This window comes from Lissotriton vulgaris, unplaced genomic scaffold (assembly GCF_964263255.1).
Source record: "Lissotriton vulgaris unplaced genomic scaffold, aLisVul1.2 SCAFFOLD_750, whole genome shotgun sequence".
Classification (NCBI taxonomy): Eukaryota; Metazoa; Chordata; class Amphibia; order Caudata; family Salamandridae; genus Lissotriton; species Lissotriton vulgaris.
The window spans coordinates 501,188-521,181 of record NW_028245030.1 but is presented as its reverse complement, the minus strand read 5'-3'; the positions used below and the strand labels follow the sequence as shown (position 1 = coordinate 521,181).

At 42.8% G+C, this 19,994-nt stretch overlaps 1 protein-coding gene across 2 annotated transcripts in view; it reads left to right on the top strand.

The window, feature by feature from the left end:
• The window catches only part of MCMBP (minichromosome maintenance complex binding protein), a 208,545-nt gene that overhangs the window by 88,686 nt on the left and 99,865 nt on the right, over positions 1–19,994 (top strand). Inside the window, exons 4-7 of one of the 2 annotated variants that reach the window (XM_086948988.1) lie at positions 5,373–5,414; positions 6,373–6,474; positions 9,987–10,116; positions 14,762–14,916. In XM_086948988.1, coding sequence (XP_086805114.1) covers positions 5,373–5,414; positions 6,373–6,474; positions 9,987–10,116; positions 14,762–14,916 — 429 coding nt within the window. Of the gene's footprint in view, positions 1–5,372; positions 5,415–6,372; positions 6,475–9,986; positions 10,141–14,761; positions 14,917–19,994 lie in introns of both variants that reach the window. The other variant, XM_086948987.1, reaches the window with a different exon arrangement.

The window sequence follows — 19,994 nt, the reverse complement described above, 5'->3', positions numbered from 1 at the left end:
CTTCGTGTCTGTGATTTCGGCAAGCAAAACACGAGTGGATTTAAAGTACTTTAATGGTTTATTAATCCTACGAAAGGATTCATGACTGCAACTTACAAGCAAGTACATGTTAGAGTTGGTTTTGTAGCGTTTCTTATTCAAGCGCAAGTCAGTCATTTATGTGATTTTGTGGCTTCATCCTTCCTATAACTTGGGATACTAGCGCTTGAACATATATTAGCAATTTTGGTGTTATTCAAAGGTGTCATGGCGCAATCCATAAACGTTGCTCTTCCTCCGCAATTTTTGAGCGAGCCAGGCAATCCTTCCACTCCCTGGGAGGACTGGATTATAATGTTCAATAACTATATCGAGGCTCTTGACGGAGAGGACTTCTCACCTAAAAGAAAAACAGCGCTCTTGATGACCACATTAGGGAAGGAAGGACAACGTCTTTTTAAATATTTGCCTCAGGTTCTCTCTTCCTCTTCACAACCTTTGGACGAGTACAAAGAAGCTATTGCTAGATTGGAGAATAGGTTTGGAAGGGAAGAAAATCTAATTCTTCAACGTTACAGATTCTACAAAAACAAACCGCTTGAGGGTGAAAGTATAGATGACTTTGTTGCCCGCCTACGTGAATTATCTGTTAAATGTAATTTTGGCCAAATGGCTGATGAACACATTAGGGATCCTTAATCCGGCAGGAGCCCAGGGCAGCATATTCCAACAATTACAGAACAATCCACAGGTAGGTCACTTACATTTTCCCTGGTCGGGAAACTTCACCAATGCATATCTATTCCTGATTGCCCACAGTATGTGCCATCTCGTCAGCACCCTCCTCGAACACCAAGAGTCTTTCCCTCCTTAGTTCCACTGTCGGAGAGACACATATCTTCCCCCCCCGCACCCCTCCCCCCACTATACTTATTCCAGCGCCCCCACTTGTGATCCCATTACATGGACATCCCCTTCCTTTATATACTGTTTTTGTTGGCAATCATGGCATGGTTCATATCTTTTGCCCAATCTCTCAGCAGTGGTATGGTATCTACGCCCCACTTCTGAGCAATGTTCCGTTTAGCTATACTCCACTCCATCGTGGCCCATGATTATTCGGCCTGCGTGAGGTCCGTTGCCTCCCAGATATGGAGGAGACAGTGTGGGATTTGGAAGGATAGACTTGTCACAAGTCCTAGTCAGTTGTCTGGTGACATCTGCCCAGTATTGTTGTATGTGAGGGCAGCCCTATAGGATATGCAGGAATGTTCCCGTCTGGTTACAGTGTTTGAGGCAGAGCATCGGGTCGCCTACCCAATCGGTGCAGCAGTGTGGCATCAAAATAAACTCGGTGAAGAATTTTAGGCTGCACCAGGCGAAGCTGCATCGGGATGGCTATTTCTCGGGGTGAGGACAGCGCCTCTAGCCAGTCCTCATCGGCTAGTTCTCCCATTTCAAACTCCCAAGACGCCTTCAGCTTCAACATTGGATCGACTCGATTTCCTATATGTGAGAGAGATGGCTGTGAGAGAGATGAGAGAGATGGCTTTGCGGATCATAGGATCCAGCAAGAGCCTGTCCTCCAGGGGAGAGGAGTCCGGAAGGGGGGTATCCTTAGGGAGGGCGGAGTCAATGAATGACTGATCTGGAGGTAGCAAACTCTCCGGCGCTAGCTGGTACTTAGTTTGGAGAGCTAAAAACGATGCCTTCTTGCCCTCGACCCACAAATCGCCCACCGTTGAGCTCCCTATTATATCCCACTTATCAAATCCTGCACAGGCACTAAGCCATCCCAGAATGTCCACTTCCCGTAGAGGGGTAGCCTTCGTGAGGCACAATTTCCTGTGATTCGTATACAATGCTCTATTGTAGCCCCCTTTCCCTAACAACCAATGATCAGTGCGAAAGCTGGTATCATCATGTCGCCCGAACAATCATTGATTGATGGCCGTCAGTTGTGAAGACTGATAGTAGAGGCGCACATCTGGTAGTTCTATACCCCCATCATACCATCCCATAGTAAGCTTGGCCACGGCTTTTCGAGGCGGTCTGTTGCCCCACAATAAATCTTGCACTGCAGCATCGATCTGCAAAAAGTAAGAGTCTGGCACCGGAATTGGAGGGTTTTGCAACGGGTAGAGAAAGCGTGGCAGAGCGAGCATTTTGAATAAGGATGCACGTCTTAACAAGGTAAGGGAGAGCGTTTTCCAATGTGTGACATCCGATCGAAACCTCTACCGGTCCTAGCCGGTTCCGTTCCAAAAATAGTGTGGCATTGATAGTGATAAAAATCCCTAAGTAACGAAAGCCCTGGGAAGCCACTCGCATATCGTATCCTCGAGGGCTCCGCGGTGGCTCTCCCCAAAGGGGATACATCTAGGATTTAGACCAGTTTATTTGATACCCAGAGTGTGCCCCGAAAATATGAAAAATATGGAGTACACGGCGCAATGAGCGCGTCGATGAGACAAGATAAACAGTGATATGCGGTCTTCGTGATCATTCGTCCATCTAATGCCCGGGTCTCCCCTTATCCAAAGCACCAGCGGCTCCAGAACCATGGCGAAAAGGAGCGGTGTCAACGGGCATCCTTGCCTTGTGCCCCGACACAGAGGGAAAGGATTAGAGCCATGATTGGTCACTGAAACATGAGCCATGGGTTGCGTGTATAACAGTTTGACCCACCCCATAAATTTGGGTCCGAACCCGATGCGGCCAAGAACTGCAAACCGGCACTCCCACGCTATGGTGTCAAACGCCATTTTGGCGTCAAGCGCCAGGAGAATCTCTTCTTCTAGAGTGTCTACATGGCCCAGTGCACCATGCACACGAAGCAGGTTGCGCGCAGTGGTCCGTCCTGGCATGAATCCCGTCTGATCAGGATGATTCAAGTCACTGAGATAGGGAAGCAGACGAGTCGCCAGTAGTTTGGCTACGATTTTAGCCTCTACCGTAATCCGAAAGATAGGCCTAAACGAGGCGCACTCATCTACCGGCTAACCAGGTTTATGGATGACCACAAGGGTGGCCTCTCGAATATCATTCGGGAGGAGGGCGTTTTCGTAACTTTCGTTGTATAGATTTAGTAAATGAGGTGCTAGTTTGAAAGCCATACGCTTGAGTATCTCGGTCGGGAGCCTGTTTGGGCCCATCACTTTACCCACGCGAATGTCGTTAATTGCCTTATGAATTTCTTCAACCGTCAAGTCAAAGAAAGTCTTACTTTTGATGGATCTTTCTGTAGCTACACCCCTTCTACGCTGTTGCTGATACAGAGTGACTTCTAGTGGCTATTGTGCCATTAGTCAGCCACTGCCCCCAAAGAAAGTCCAGTGGGCTACTGGGCTTTGGACACCAGTAACTGGCAAGTACACTTCAAAACTTTGGCGAACCAAACCTCAGATCTTCCCTCTAAAAGACCTCCTTAAGGGGGCTGTGCAATCACTTTTAAGAATAAGTGGCACCTTACTTTGTGTGCCTTGTGGGGATTTATGGCCAGAAATGTATATGGACATAATCCCCAGTCATCAGTATCATCCTCCGACTCAGAGGACCTGACACATCAGAGACCGAGATGATGCATTATGTCTTTGTTTTTCATCCCTGCACTGTTGATTACAATTGTAACAGATGCTTTAGAGAAGACCAGAGCCGACCTGAGATATTCCTCTAGGTTAACACAGGCAATACAGCTCAAAACTGACTATTTCTAGTGCAAAGGGCCTGGACGCTTCAGACCTGTTTAGGGTTGATACTCTTGCACATATGGTGTTGGGCACCTAATTTTCTTGGTAAAACATAGTTTGAAGTGCACTGTGTATTACGTGTTACTGACGTCCTTTTCTTTCTTCCAAAGTGAAGTGAATTCCGAATTGTTCTCTTTTACACAGCATTCTGTGTTCCAAGACCCTCTGTCGTAGAATAATCCTTGACTGGTTTGTACCGCCATCCCAAGGGAGTCACGTACTTAGACATTTCAATTGTAGCGCAACAGAGTTGTCCTGTTGGGACACCAGTCCAGTGGTGAACTCCACTATTCCTCAGGGGTAGGGTCTTGTAACATCTGGCTACCCAGAGAAAATACCTCACACCATGCTTATTTTCAAGCTTCTACTTTGCAGAAAATAAAGTAAAGTGCTCTGGTCTTTTTCTGTACCAGACAGATATATCCCGCAACATTGAAAAAAGCACAGGAGGGGCATTGGCTGTAGGATTGTCTAGTACAGAAATCACTTGAGTGAGAAGCCTGTAGTTCTCCTTTTAAGTAAAACAAGATTTTTTTTATCTACTGTTGTGTAAAGGGGAGTCAGTAATGGGCTTGGCACGAGGTTTGGGCAAAGCGGGTTTTATTTTCATGTACAGTTTCTTTTGTCTGAGAGTCAGTCTTTCCTTGGCGAATTCGGCTGGATCTGTGGTGCCTATTGGGACAGCTGCTGTACCGAAGACCGTCTTGCCTGGGGTTGGGGCTTCGTGGGTGGTGCGGCTCTCGTGAGGTCCGGAAAGGAAACAAACAAAAGAAAGGACTAATTACTTTTCAGTCCTCGTAATCTTTTTACCCAAGGGTAACCGGGGAAGTGAGGGACACCTCTAGTGAAATGCTTTACCGGTGCTGTGAGTCGTGGTGAGGGGGAGGGGGGTATTATAGGGTCCAGGAAGGTGCGGGAACACTAGGGAGCAGGGTGTTTAGTTAACGCGGGAATACACCCCGACGTCCCACCCAACTTGCGAACTTGTCCCGTACCTGTCTGAGCCACACTCCTCCCTCGGGAGTGTGGCACGGCGCAGCGCAGTCCCGTTGGCCTCCTGGCTCGTCTGCTTCGTTTTGTAGCGCGTCTACTTCTCCTTGGGGCACGTCTGCTTCTCTTCCTAGCTCGGCGTCCTCGGGTCCACACACTCGCCGGTTCGCGTTCACGTACTCCTCCGTCCTCCTCTCTACTCCTCCGGTGATGTCACACACTGTTTCCTGGACATCCTGGTTCTTATCCAATGCGGCAAAGCATACGTCACGGTGGGAGGGACCTTCGTCCAGGTCATACGACCAGTTAAAGGGGCCGTTCTGATTTCCTTCTGTGAATGAGCGCCAGGAACTCTGTTCGTCCTGTGAGGAAGGAGTAAGGGTATCGTCGTCAATATAAGTCCACCAGTCCGTTTCCTTGTTGGTCCCTTGTATACTGGGCACCTTGTTACATGTTGGTTAATTTCTATTAAAATGTGCTAGTTTCATTTTGTAATCTCCACATTTGTTACTTGCTATCCTATTGGTCAACACTAACGTAGCAAATCATAGAAAATAATTGTGTTGCCTGTTCTTTAGTCTGTATAAATGGTCCAAACGCAAGGTGTGATCTTCCGACAGTGTTTCTTAAACAATCCTGTTTATTTGTTCCTAGGTTCTGCATTTTGGTAAATACAGAGATGTGGCAGATTGTGGGGTAAGTGTCCTAGATACCTGAATAAAATTGACCTGAAATGTGTGGGCTCTCAGTTTTACTTTGTGTTTTTAAACTGTGTGATCCATTGTTGCTTGGGTGGGTAGGTCCTGATTTGCCTCCTGACTCCTAAGTAACCAAAACCCACCTAAGCATTTTGGACAAATCCTTGATGTACTTAGGAGAGGGAGAAATCCTACCTTCCAGAACATTTCTTAAATTCACCCGACCACAAACTTTGTTTTTTGGTAATTTCATATATTTTTTAATCGAGTTATATTTCACAGCCTGAGGCCTTATTTTAATTTCCTAACCGTGTCTTTTTTTTTTAGTCACCTAGTCTTGGCAGTTTGCGTTTTAACCCATGTTTTGTCCAGCATCTTTCTGAAGTCTGGAGTAAAGACCATACACTTCTTCAGGCGTACTCCTGAAAAGCTGTGTTTTTTTTGTTTCCTCCTATCTTTGCTGCCATCAGATCCATGATTACCATACTAATGTGCACTGCTGCTAATAGGTGACGCTTCAGATGAGCGTCTGTTTTCCTGCTTTAAAAAAAAAAAAGCTTTTTTCATGTCAGTTGCTCATTTGAACCGAGTGCGCTAGGGTGCGGTTTCGCCTGTAGCATGTACCGTTCAAATGCTTTGTCACCAAAGGATGCTCCAAATGTCTGGGTCTGGTGGCTCAGTGGACTAATGCGTCCACTGCAGGGGCCTGTGTTCGACCTCATGGTCACAGGTTCAAATCCCGGCGGGTCCACTCAGCCTTTCATCCATCTGAGGTCGATAAAATGAGTACCATTGAGTTGGGTAACAATAAACATCTGTTATTCAGCGCCAAGAAACCGCTGGGTGAACGTGCGCTTTACAAATACACATGTTATGTTATGTTATGTTATGTTATGTTATGTGTGTGTAAATCCACAAACTAGCAAATGTTTGAATACTTTCCAAATGTTTTCCAGCCTCACCAGGAAGTGGATGTGGACTCTAACCGAACTGTCACGTTGGAGAGACAGACCTTCTACTGTGTTCCGGTGCCAGGAGAATCACTGTGGGTGAAGGAAATATCCTTTTGGTTAATTCTGCCATCTCCAGATTCTTTTATTAACCTGTGATGCTAATCCTTAAGGTGAGGGGTTTTGCACACAGTTGCATTCTTTGTTGTCTGCTCTGAGGCTCTATTAGCATGAATAACTAATTCATGGAGTTTAACACTCCTAATAATCTTTTTATGGGTGTTTCCAAACTTTTGCCTTGAGCAGATGGGCATGAAGATGAGGACCTGGCCAAATATCCTCTTCCAAATTATTACTGCTCCCAGATTACAGAACTAGACAATACTCAGTAAATTTCAATCTATGTGCTGTTTGTACTAAAGAATGGCTTCCTTCGCCGTCCTTTGAAATGTTGACACTTTGAACAGAGGAAGTTCATTTGGTTAAGCTACATGGAGCTTTATCCCATTCATCCAAGTCATGAAGGATTTCACACCACAGTTACAAACTTTACATTTCCCATCCTAGTGATGGCGCTGTGTCGTTATCATGTATTTTTTGTTTAATGATATGGCAACCTGCATACTTATTTACATATGTGCACCCATTATTTGCATATGTTTTACACACAGACTAAACTGAATGAATCCTATGTTTTTTGCGATTTGGATGTACATTTTAAAGTTGAGTTGAGTGGGCCTAGGTGCCCTACTCTAGCATTAAATAAACATGGTATTTCTGTTTGTCGTGTATATATAACTTTTTGTTTCAGACGCAAGAGTCATTGTTTGCTCGTTAGAAAAAATGATTCCTTGTTCGCTTACATTTTGAAGGTCATAAAGTTGCTGTTGGACATCCTTTCCATTTTCTTGAGACCAATTTGTTTTCTATTTTTACTTCTAAAAATTCTCTTGAGAGCAAGCGCATAACTTCTCATTCCCTGATCTGCCCACAATCGTAGCTCCGCATTAGAGCTTCCTTTTTAAAGAAAAACAAGATTTTGCTTGATTTGCATATGTTGTCTTGATAATGAAATGCTCCCCTTTACTAAATTGAATTACTTGGTTCATACTCGTGTGCTGTATTCAGGTAAATCGTGATCTATGACTGATTGCTTTAATTTAAGATTGTAGCTTGGCTAATTTGATTCTAAACCTTCAAGGTTCGTGGAGCTAAATCCTCTTCACTATCATTTCAACGTTATTGAATTTGTGATTTCATCCTCCGTTCAAGACAATGGTCCATCTGATTAGATATAGAGGAGTTCCGAGATTGCGCCTAGCTAGTGTGGTACAAATACCACCCTTATCTAGACAGCTGTCACTGGTAGTACTGGCTATGCAACCATCGGAAATATGTTGCCTTACAATTAGTGCTCCCGGTTATATGGTATTTATTTTTGGGATATTTCCGTCTGCAGTTATCCTTATTTTATTTGAGGTTTTGTGAGTAAGTGAAGTTGAAACTAGTATATTTCCACATTTATGTAACAAATAAATATGCATCTATGCTTGAACGCCCGATAGGTGTCCAGTGATGGGAACACCCACATATGATAAATCAATGCACTTATATGAAAACATGAACATTTTAGTCTCAAGGTTGTGCATATCTACTGCTGTTTTAGCCTCTTTATTAAAATTCAATTTTTTAATCCCTAACCTATCAATCCGGACAGCTCCTGTCCTGGCAGTCATCATTGGCAGCATTTAAAATCTCTGAAAGAAAAAAAAATCAATTTTTATCCATATTTAAAAATAAATACAGACAGAAAAACAAATGGTTTCTGTCTGCATTTATCTGTAAAAATATGTAAAAACAGAAAACAAGGAGCCTTACTGATAATGCAGATGGAGAGTAATTGGTCTCCTGCTGACTACACAACTGGTCTTGAAAGACGTAGGTTCATTTTGCATGCTAAAAACAGGACACTTTGTGCTCAAAGGACAAAACAATTCTTCTCTCTACAGTGTGAATAGAGGATATGTGCTACGGTTCTTTACTGTGTGTGGCGCCACAGACTCCATATAGTGAGCCTGCCAGTGCTGACGAGTAAGTTCTGAGAGTTCATTAATTAACTACCACTTTACTACTGCCGTCTATGTTCATGTAACAATGGCTTTGGGCTCAACGCACTGACTTTTCCCTAGGACTTAGCTTAGACTGACTTGCATTTATCCTGAAGAGACCCTTTAACTTTTTATCATTGAAGGGTTGAAATATGGACTACGTATTACAGGACTGATGACGCATGGAAACTGAATATTATTAACAGTACTGACCATACTGGCTCAGTCTTATATATTCACTATGCACTTTGAATTTCTTCACTTTTTAGCTTACACTGAGCTATTAGCACTATGTACACCACCAGAACAAAGTTTTGTGTACTTTGAATTGAATATTACTTTATATGTATGCACATGTTCAAATACATGTGAACTATTAATTATTGCAACTATTTGTATGTTTCTCTTTCTTGGATGCCTATTGTCAATTGACTTGAGCATATGGCCTAATAATGTATTGATTCTTCCTCCGTTGGAAATCAGAAACATAGATATGACTAAACATGTTTCCATAAAGTAAATTCAGATTCATGATGAATGAAACCTCAAGATCCATTGGTAAATTTTTACTAAACTTATCCAGGTTTACTAAACTTATCCAGGTTTACTAAACTTATCCAGGTTTTTGTAGGTACACTGGGATTGCCCTGTTTCTTGTCGACAAACAAGACTGGCAGTGATTTTGATGTCAAAGGAAGTGGATTCTGTAGGGCTGAGACTATAGTGATTGTTGACCAACGCGACGTTGGGGCATGGTTGGTCAGTAACCTTCTCATTTGGTAGCCAGGCATTTTTCCAGAGCTGGGTCCTAGCCCTTTCTCCTTAATCGCAATTAATGGTCCAAGCATTTAGTTATTACTGATTTTTACTTACAAAATGCAAACAACTATTTCCCTACCTGAATTTATTTTAGAAAAATTCAAGTTGGGTCTTTTTGGTGTCCCTCAATATCTGTTTGATTGGCAGGTCACATACTGTGCATATTGACCGCACTGAGATGGAAACCAGGCAAAGCGCTCGTTTTATTATTCTACAAGGCTACTTATCCCACTAAACCCCCAAAGTATTAATGTGTGAATGTGTGTTTAAGTTAAGTGTATATCTACTCTGTGCAAATGGTATAGCCACTAGTTTCAAGGACTACATTTTATTTTGATAAATACCAATAAAGTGAGGAATATAAATGATTGCCTACATGCAAAAATGTAAAAACAGTAAATAACCTACAACCGGGTGCCCCAGTTATTTTAAAGGAACGCCTGGCTGTGCCTTTGGTTGGTTAAACGTGAAAATAGGTTGACCTGGAGACTAGAGTTATGCACTCGACGCGATGATTGTTGACTTGGCAGTGGCACTGGTGATAGTAGTAGGCCCTTTGGTGATGTATGACTGAGAATGGTAGATGGTGTTTAATCATTGTGTGATTGGATGAGTTAGTGGCTCTGAATGACACATGCTCGTTAAATGTAAAGAGGACTTTTGACACATTATTTTTCTTAACTTTTACGGCACATCTATGCAAGTTCCAACCATGCCAGAGTCTGCCCTTCAACCTCGTACACTCCCAATCGCCAGAAGAGGAGTTACGAAGATGATGAGGACATGGAACTGCATCCTACTAAACAGAAAGAGCATCCAGCAGGTGATGTCCAGTTCTACTCTCCCAGTAAGCAGTAGGTCTTGGGTTGTGCTTCCTCGTGGTCTAATCTTGCTCTTCAGTATAATATGAAGAAATACATAATGAGTGCAGGACTATCCGTGCAAAATGCTAAAGGACTCTGTTGTCTGACGGACAACTAAAATATGTGAACTGTTATTGAATCCTGTGTCCATTACAGCTTGGTTCTGACTTTGTGCAAATTGATATGTATATCCAATTGACGGAATGGCTGTGGCAGGAAATATAAGCCTTTGGAGGTCCCATCATAATCCTAAATCCTCTACTTAAGGCTTGTTGTATCGTTTAAGAAATATTCTCTTCAGGTCAACAATTTGTACCAGGCAGTTCTTTAACTTCTCAAACTTATCCCCGCTCCCAGCGGCACCCATTTTTGGAGGCAGAACCTTCCTCTTTGCTTTAGATTTTTTGCTTCTTTAAAACATTTGTGGCTGTATTTTAATATAACATATGGAAGGTGTTGTTAAATGGATGTCTTTATCATGTTGCCTAATGGTTTTGTTGCTGTACTTTTAAGGGCATCAAAAAGACTAATTTGCATGTACCTATTAATAAATATTTGTTAATCACTTCGGTGTATATTGTGATCTCGGAGGCTATACCTTTTCTGCTTCCCAAGTAACTAGTTTCTTGCACCGAGAAAGGACGTTAATGGTAGTGATTTATTTACTTTGTGTCTTAATTTTATAGATTTTAATTCAAATCTTTTTTATTGAAGAACAAAGCTGAAAATAAAAACAATACAATGACTCTTCCAAGGTACAAATGAATAGAATGATGGCACCAAGACACTTACAGTAATCAAATCAAGTCAAAGAGGAGATAGAAGAAAAGGGGGAGAGAAAAGGAGAGGAGGAACGAGAGAGAAGAGAAGAGAAGAGAGTAGAGAAGAGAGAGGACAGGTGTATCCATAGAGCGGTCACAACCAGTTTACCCAAACCTGGTTCGGTATGCATGTATTAGGAAATATACAGTAAGCATATATGGTTGAACACACTAAAATTCAATATCAATTCTATGGAACAAGTTGACCATTGAGATGTGCCTCATGGGGGTTCAAAGTGGCAGGATGACGCATCCAGGGATGACCAGAGTTTGTTGTTCGAAGGCTTCCAAGTGGCTGACTGTAGCGCAGGATTGTCCGCCCCTCTTAGAAAGGAAAGCCATTCCAGCCACATTTTAAAGTTGACTTCAGCAAAATTTTTCCACTTGTAAAGTATGACCTTGCACGCCAATGTTAACATGATATCAAGCAATTGTCTATCATGAATGTCTGGCAATTGTTCCTCCAGAGGGCCCAGAATGACATATATATAAATTCTTGAGTAGGAGTTATTCCAAATATCTGTTGAATATATGAAAATACTTTATTCCAGAATGGACGCAGTAGGGAACAGTTAAAAAGCATGTGTGCCAAGTCACCTGGTGCTTCTTGGCAGTTCCAACAATTAGGCGTGTCCCTCAGTTTACATTTAAACAGTTTCTGAGGGGTCCAGAACACTCTGTTCAACAACATATATTTCGTTTGGCATAGGATCGGGGAAACCTTGTTTGTTGGTGCGGTGTTATGTATGACCTCCCAATCGATCACTATTCCTGTGGAGTTAGGCTCTGATTCCCACTTGGTTTCGGTCAACTTATGTGGCTTCTTGGGCAGGGGGAGGAGCAGTTTATATACTCTAGCCTAAGGTAACCAATTAGTAATATCTGAAAAGGATACTATTCTTTGTATATTTAGTTATGTCATAGATCACCCGTACGCCACTGAAGCAAAATTCGCCTTCGACCTCTACACCACCAGGGTTCAAAATACCACAGTGCTGCAGAGATTTGGCATCTTTGACATGGGATTAAATGCTAACATTTCCACGGTCTATGAAAAAAGTACCAATACAGAGGTCTAGTTTGGATAAACCAAATAGAAAACACATCAAATAAGCGCACTTGGGAATTACTGCAGTGATCACTTACAGGTGTGGGTAAAGGGAAACATCCTCAACCACGAAGTTTTTATAACTACTTACCAGAACAACGAATCCTGAACCACGACCAATCCTTAGCCATTTCTCTCTCGTTTTGCTTTGCATTCTGGGCTTGTAGGTACATATAAAATAGTTAATCTTTATATCTAATCCTTTGCTCAGTTTATAGCTCTTCAGCAAAGTTTAGTTAAGCTGTAATGAAACCTGTTAAAAATTCAGCAGATCGGTTACCTGTTTTCTGTTTTCACCTGAAAAGGAGCATACCTTTACTCCAGGTGTAACATATGCAGCCTGGTCAGACACCATTTTTGTGCTCCAATCATTTCGCAAAGATCCCCTTCCAAATGGTGCTGCCTATTGATTTCTGACAATCCTGTGACAATGGAATATGCTATTCTAGAGAGAAATACGTAATCTGAAAGATGGTTCTTAACTGTGGGTGTGTTACAGAATCACAGGTGTCTTTTACTGCATCCTTGCATGACACAGGAATGGCTGACCATGCTGAAAACTTCAAGAAGTACCAACAAACATGGCTAAGCGTTTTTGGGTCATATCAATCTAAACCTGATGCAGACATCTATTGTGTTATGAGAGACACCTGTTTAAATAGGACATTTCAAATAAACTACTTGTTTTACTGGAGGTACCCATGCTGGAGAGCATGAGTTACTTTCCTTTCCTGATACATTTTTTTCTGATGGATACTCTTATTTTCCTACAGCTGTCTCTTTAAGAAAAAAAAAAAACACAAAATGGATCAAGAAAATGTTTGCAGTGCTGATTGGGTATCAGAGTGACTGCAACAAGGAAGCTGCTCAGTCTGGATCACATGGAAATAAGCATACATTCAATTACTGTGCCACTGACAGCCACTATGTTGAATCTGCCCTTTTTCTTCACATAACATATGTAAGGAAGACATAGAGGACCTGGAAACATTTTACCAAGCACTTATAAACGGTAACTCCATTCCTCAGGATGAAAGTCTGATAGTAATTTACAGGAAAATAGTATCTATCTGAAAACAATTACCAAACACAAGTCACTTGTTCTAATTGATATCTCTGTCCGAACAGCAGATAAAATTAACTACATGTGACCAATAACACAGGCACATTTTAGTTAGTCATTATTGAAGGAAAACATCAGCCAACATTCAGAACTCTGTTAAAAAGAAAAGTCCCCCCCCCCCCCCCCCACCCCCACTTCAATATCTTGTGCAACAATCAATAGCAACAATAACATGAGATAAAATTGCCTAATAAGAGTTTGTCTTCCTCATTGTCTGGGATACATTTTGTCCCACTCCTCCTTACCAGAATGCTTTCGTTTGTTGATCTTTCGCATTTGCGTATGCAAAGTGCTTTAAGTTCCACTGCAGCATTTTTGTGAGTGGTGGAGGTCTGATCTTTGACTTAGCCATTCCAAAATCTTTATCTGTTTTCGGGCATTCAGTCTTCTGTTTTCTGGATTGTTCTGGATCATTGTTCTGTTGTATGATCCTTTTTCAGTTTGGTCTTAACTGTTGAAGAATGTCAAATTTTTCTCTTGAATAGAGGAATACATGGTGGCCGACATCATTGTGTTCAGTTTCTGCAGCTATAAAGCAGGCCTAAATTATCACCTCTGCACCTTCATGCCTGATGGTTGGTGTGAGGTTCCTGTCGAATGGGTAGTTTGTATTTTTTTCTGAACGTATCCTTGTGCATTAGTCAGACAACTCCGCTTTGGTGTCATTTGTCCAGAGGACATTGTTCATGAGGTCTAGTGATTCTTTAACTTGCTGATTGCCGACTTAAGCTATGCAGCAATGATATTTTGTGAGAAGAGGTTTTCACCTACCTACCCTTCCATAAACATTCTACCTGTTCAGATTGTTCTTAATGGTCGAATCAAGAGTTATAACTTTTACTACCTTGCAAAACCCTTTTAAATCCTTGGATCTGGCTTTGGGATTCTTAGAATGTCCTGGAGAAACAGCTGGTCTTATTTTGTGTTGAGTGTGCAGGCACAGCATCACCTTGGTTGGTTGGCAACCTTCTTGAACTTCCTCCATTTGTAAACACTTCTCTCTGTGGGCTTTATTTTGGAAATGGATCATCATAGTTGCCTTTTAGCCTATGCATGATGTTACCACATACCTGCATTGTACTTCCCAAACTGACAGTTGAAAGCTGGTAACACCTTTCGATGATACAGTAATCCGGTGTACTTGTTTAGTAGTAATTTACTAATTACCTTCTTAACTGGTTTGGACACAGTAAAGGTGCATCTTTTCAAACAAGGCTTCTGAATGTTGACTGATTTTTTTTGCTTAACAATAATGTGAATTGTGTGTTATTTGTCAAATGAGTTTAGACTGACCGACTGTTCAAATTTGGTAGGTAGATAATGGTCTGATATGTCTTAATACTATGCTGCTCTCATCCCCGTAGCCTGCGTCTTCTACCTCCATGGGATGATTCTACTGTTTGAGTCACTCTGGCACTTCTTATTGATTGTCAGCAGAGCTGAATAAATTACCAAGGTCCCAGGAATATTTCTGGATGTGGAATCTGTGGACATAGGTATCTCATTTACAGGAAAATAGCTTCTACATACATATTCCTCTTTATGTCCTACAGGGAACCTGAATGAAAACCATGGATATGGAGAGACAAAGCGGCTGGAAAAGGAGGCTCCCACACAGCAACAGCCGCAAGTCACCCCAAACTGTTCTGCTCCACTCAACCTCAACTTCCCCCTTCCAGGGGAGAAGGGGCCAGCGTGCCTTGTAAAGGTAAGGTAATGATGAGGTAGGTGAATGTATAGTGGAATTATTCTTTAGATTACCTCAATATAAAACAAAATATAGCTGTTAATGTTACATGAATTGTTTTTTCAAAAGTGGCTTCTGGAATCTTTGTGCAGCACAGACTGGACTTTCATTAGCTCTCAGGCATAGTTCTAATACCTGCCCCTTTTTAACATCTAGTTTCTTTTGATCCAAACCAAAGTAAAATACAGTCTAAAATTCACCAATGAAAGATGCCTGTCACTAAATTCACCTGGTGGATAGCCAGGCAGTAGTTCTCAGGAGTCCCCGTTTCTTACAAACGAGGGCACTTCCATTGTCTACACCGATAGTTGTATTGTGGTGATTAGTTTTAAAAGTATGTACTGACTGCAACTTGAGGTATTGCATAAATGAAACGCCTGTCCATTTCTAGAAGAAAGCAGGTTAAAAGATGTACTGTTTATCACCCATCACGATGTCTCATTGGCTCAGCTGTGAACTGACGTAAATGTTCTAGTTACTTGTTTATCTGCAGATACAGCCTGTTATGTATTGATCTGGGTGTGAGAGTCTGGAATTTGTACAGATGATCAGAACTAGACACTGCCTAGTCTGCAAGTTTCAACCATAACTATCCTGTTGCCTGTGTCTTAAGGATATTTAGCAGTCCTAGAATTTTAGACATCACCGCTTTGGATGATTGAACTTCTAAGTTTACTTTTTTCATCACAAGTATAGACCTTTAACTCCAAGTAAGCGGTACACTGTTTACTCCTACACCAAAACGCACAGATTGCGGTATTACAAGAAACACACTTAACTGCACGGGAAATACACAAACTACGTACCAGATGGCGCAGACTGTATGTGTCACATCATATTCTGCCTACGAATGAGGAGCACTGATCTGGGTCAGACCTGGAATCCTATCTCAAGAACTCAGGAGAACCGTGGACCGAGAAGATAGGTATGCCCTCTTGGAGGTCCTCCTAGAGGGACAACCGATACTCTTGGGTAGTATATATGCCCCAAACACTGAACAAGAAAGGGAGTCCTAGTCCAATATGCATCTATTCCATGGATCTTGGGAGGAGACTATAACTGCGTACTGAATCTCGCCCATGACAGATCCCACCCCCGCCCGCACACTCTCCCGCCCACAAACAAACGGAACGATATCAAACATGGGCCACACATTGGGCACTCGCAGATGCATGGAGACCTCGTCATCCACAAACCAGACTAAACTTGTTCCACTCCATCCCACACAATCTGCGGGTAATACTAGATAGATTTCTATGCACAGCGACGCTAGTCCCCAAAATGCAGCATTCTGATTACCTAGGCCGGGTCCTCTCTGATCATGACGCCCATATACTAAATCTACAATGGAAACCCACCCACCCACCAGTACCCACCTGGAGACTACCACAGGAATGTCTGGTGGACTAGGTATTCAAACACGAACAGGGGCAAAGCATACAGGAATATTTCTCTAATAATGCAGGAACTGCGACTTCCAAACAGGTAGAGTGGGATGCGTTCAAAGTAGCGACCCAGGGAGAGTGTATAAAACAAATAGTAGGGGTTTAGAGGCCACTGGAACGAGCAATAACACAAGCTGAAATGAAGCTAGCAGTCCTAACAAAAAAAGATGCGAGAACTGCAACATTAGCTCAGGTGGCAGAAGCGAAAACAGTATACACAGCCGCTACCTTCAGTTTGCACAGATAGAGCTTTAGGCATACGCAACTAGGGTACACAAGTAGAGGGATAAAACAGGGACACTCTTAGCCTGGCTAGCTAGACAGGACACATAGTTAAAACCAATCACTGAAGTGCTAGATCCAACTGGTAATTTAGTGCAATCCCAAACAGAAATACTGCAGCTGTTCCAACAATACTACACTAAGGTATACAGAAATCCAGTACAGATTAGACAGGAAGCAATAGAACAATTCCTAAACTCACTGACTATACCACAAATTGCAGCAACAGAGAAAGCTGCACTAGACACGGAGATACAGTCAACAGACCAGCAATCCACGCCCTAGCACGTAACAAAGCGCCAGTGATGGATGTTTTCCCCTTGGAATACTACACAACCTTCTCCTCATTGCTGGTTCCCCACCTCGTGGAGATGTTTGCAGACTGGCTAGAAAAGGGAGAGCTCCCGGGATCCCTTAGGGAATCCGTCTTAGTAACCTTCCCAAAACCAAACCGAGACCCAAAACAGCTGGCCTCATAAGATATCGGGGAAGATATTGGCGGACGATATACACAAATACTGCGCCCACTGGTCCACCCAGACCAATGTGGATTTGTTCCAGGGAGAAACACATCCCAAAATGTACGCTGACTATTCCATGTACAAGATTAAGGGAGTGCCACATTCCTCAGAGCTGCCTGTCTAATCTTAAACTTCGAGAAGGCATTCGATAACTCTCACGTGGCCATACCGGTTTACGATCCTGCAACAGATGGGAATAGGGAAAGAGAGAGTTCTCCCAGATACTTTAAGGTCCAGAGGGGGGAGAGACAAACCAAGCAAAAAGTACAGAACCTCAGTAGGGACCTATATTTCTTTTAACATTGAGTAAATCTGAACGATTTGTAAGAGAGATGCCAAAGAGAGAAACTTTAAAGTATTAACCAGTTCGTATCCAAAACAGTAGATGTTGGCCCAACATCTACTGTTTTGGATACGAACTGGTTAATTCCATCACAACTAGTAGAACTGTACCATCTAGGTTCCCATGTGTATTCCATTAAGTACACCTTAGAGTTGCCATCTGTGTTAGTCTTATGTCTTGTAAAATTTAGTTCTTGTGTTTATGTTGATAGGTATGCTTCCTTTTTAAAAATAAGAAATAGTATGACTGGTATGTGAGTATGCATGTTTGACTATTAGGATTAATTGCTATTAGAGGGCACATTGAATGTTTTGTTTTTCATAGAAATTCTCTTTTGAGAAAAAATATGTATGTAAAAATGATGAACTTCACATTGACAATGATATATACAATTGCACAAATGTTCCTTAAAAAATTCTTTTAAAAATGAAAAAAATAGTTAAATAAACTTATATGTTTGAATAATACTTTAAAGTTTCTCTCTTTGGCATCTCTCTTACAAATCGTTCAGATTTACTCAATGTTAAAAGAAATATAGGTCCCTACTGAGGTTCTGTACTTTTTGCTCGACAGATGGGAATAGGTCCAACACTCCTAGGATACACGCAACTCCTGTACACCAAACTTACCTCACGAATATGCATGGGGCAATACATATCACCCTCCTTTAAGGCGGAGAGAGGCAGGAGACCAGGTTGCCTACTCTCTCCTCTATTTGCCCTAGCGGTCGAGCCCCTGGCAATATGATTATGCCTGAGGAAGAAAATTGGGACATCCCCATAGCGGGCATTACACATAGTGTATCCATGTATGCAGACGACCTTTTGATATATGTATGGGACATCCCATCAAACCTAACATCAATATGGATAACACTCGAAGAATTCGCAGAGGCATCCGGACTCGGAGTGAATTGGAACAATCTACGATATATCCGCTGCACCCCAGCCTTACTCCTCTGGACATTGGGATAGGAGAGCAGGGCATAGCATGGAGCGTGAACGCCCCCCGGTACCTAGGGGTTCGCTTGTATCACTCCTCATCCGATATATTTGAAGGCAATCACCACAAAGCACTGGTTGGGATTGGGTCCTCAGCGGGATTCTGGAAGAACCTTCCTTTATCCCCGATAGGGCGTGTGGCCTTGGCCAAGATGATAGTAGTTGCACGACTATTATATCACTTTACAAATTTGCACATAATCCCGTCTCTGGGCTTGGACTCCCTACTCAGCTCGCTAATCTAGGGAGCAGGCAGACATAAAATCGCATTATAACTGCCACCGACCGGGGAGGGCTGGGTGCACCTTCCTTTGAAGCATACTTCTTGGCAGCGCAACTACAGTGGCTGTCCTGCTGGATGGCGGGCAGACACATAGGGGAGTCCCACACAGTGAAGGTCCCTATAGCCACTCCGGAAATCCGACGATTGCTACTGCCAGGCACTAAACCATGGCATACATATCCAATACAGGTGTAAATGCATGCAGAGGATACATCATATGTCCGCAGGGATGTCTTTCTACTCTCTTCTACTTCCCCGGATAATACGGCCCAGACGAGAGGCGTACTCCACAATCCGTATGCTATGCATATGGACAGAGCACTCCTTAACGGAGATGGAATCCTTGTTCGAGGACAGACAACTAAGGCTGTTCCACCAGATAATGGACGAATTCGAACCCCCCAACATCCCTCCCCCTCCACCAGGACAATTCTTACTCCGTACTCCGTATGCAGATCATAGCAAGCTACCTTCCATATCACGATTTGACAGAAGGAGAACCCACAGCTCATCCGGTCATGCACACAATCATGCACATGGAATTTGCACTGGGGGCAACGTGGGAAGGAAGAACTGGAGCGCCAGCTACACGAAAAAGAATGGGAGACAGCACTCGAATACCCCAAAAAGATGTCCCGCAATGCCCGATTTAAAAACCTAAAATTGTACATATTACACAGAGCGTATCAAACGCCAGCGTGTGTTCAGCGATAATACCCTACCACTCAGTTCCTAGGCCCCAGATGTCAATCACCGGATGCAGACTTTCAACACATGTTTTGGACATGCCCCACAATACAAGCATACTGGAACACTATCCATGAGACACTAAGAGACCTCACGGGTCTATCCGACATGAACACATGGGAGGCTTGCACACTCTAAATATTCAGAAGGCGGAAACACAAAGTACAAATCTGTTTTGCATCGCTAGCAATATTAATAGCAAAAAGAGAAATAGCTATGCACTGGCGGGCCCCTACGGGGCCCCTGATAGTAGCCCGGGTGGGAGCAGTGAGCAAATGGGCAGCAGCAGAAGAGGAGGCAATACGGAAGGAGGCAATAAAAGGAATATGCAAACGCCACATATCCATGGAGTGGACCTTTCTTTTACACCAATTCAAACAACGCGAGGTGATCCCAGCATATCCCCGCAAGCCCCAG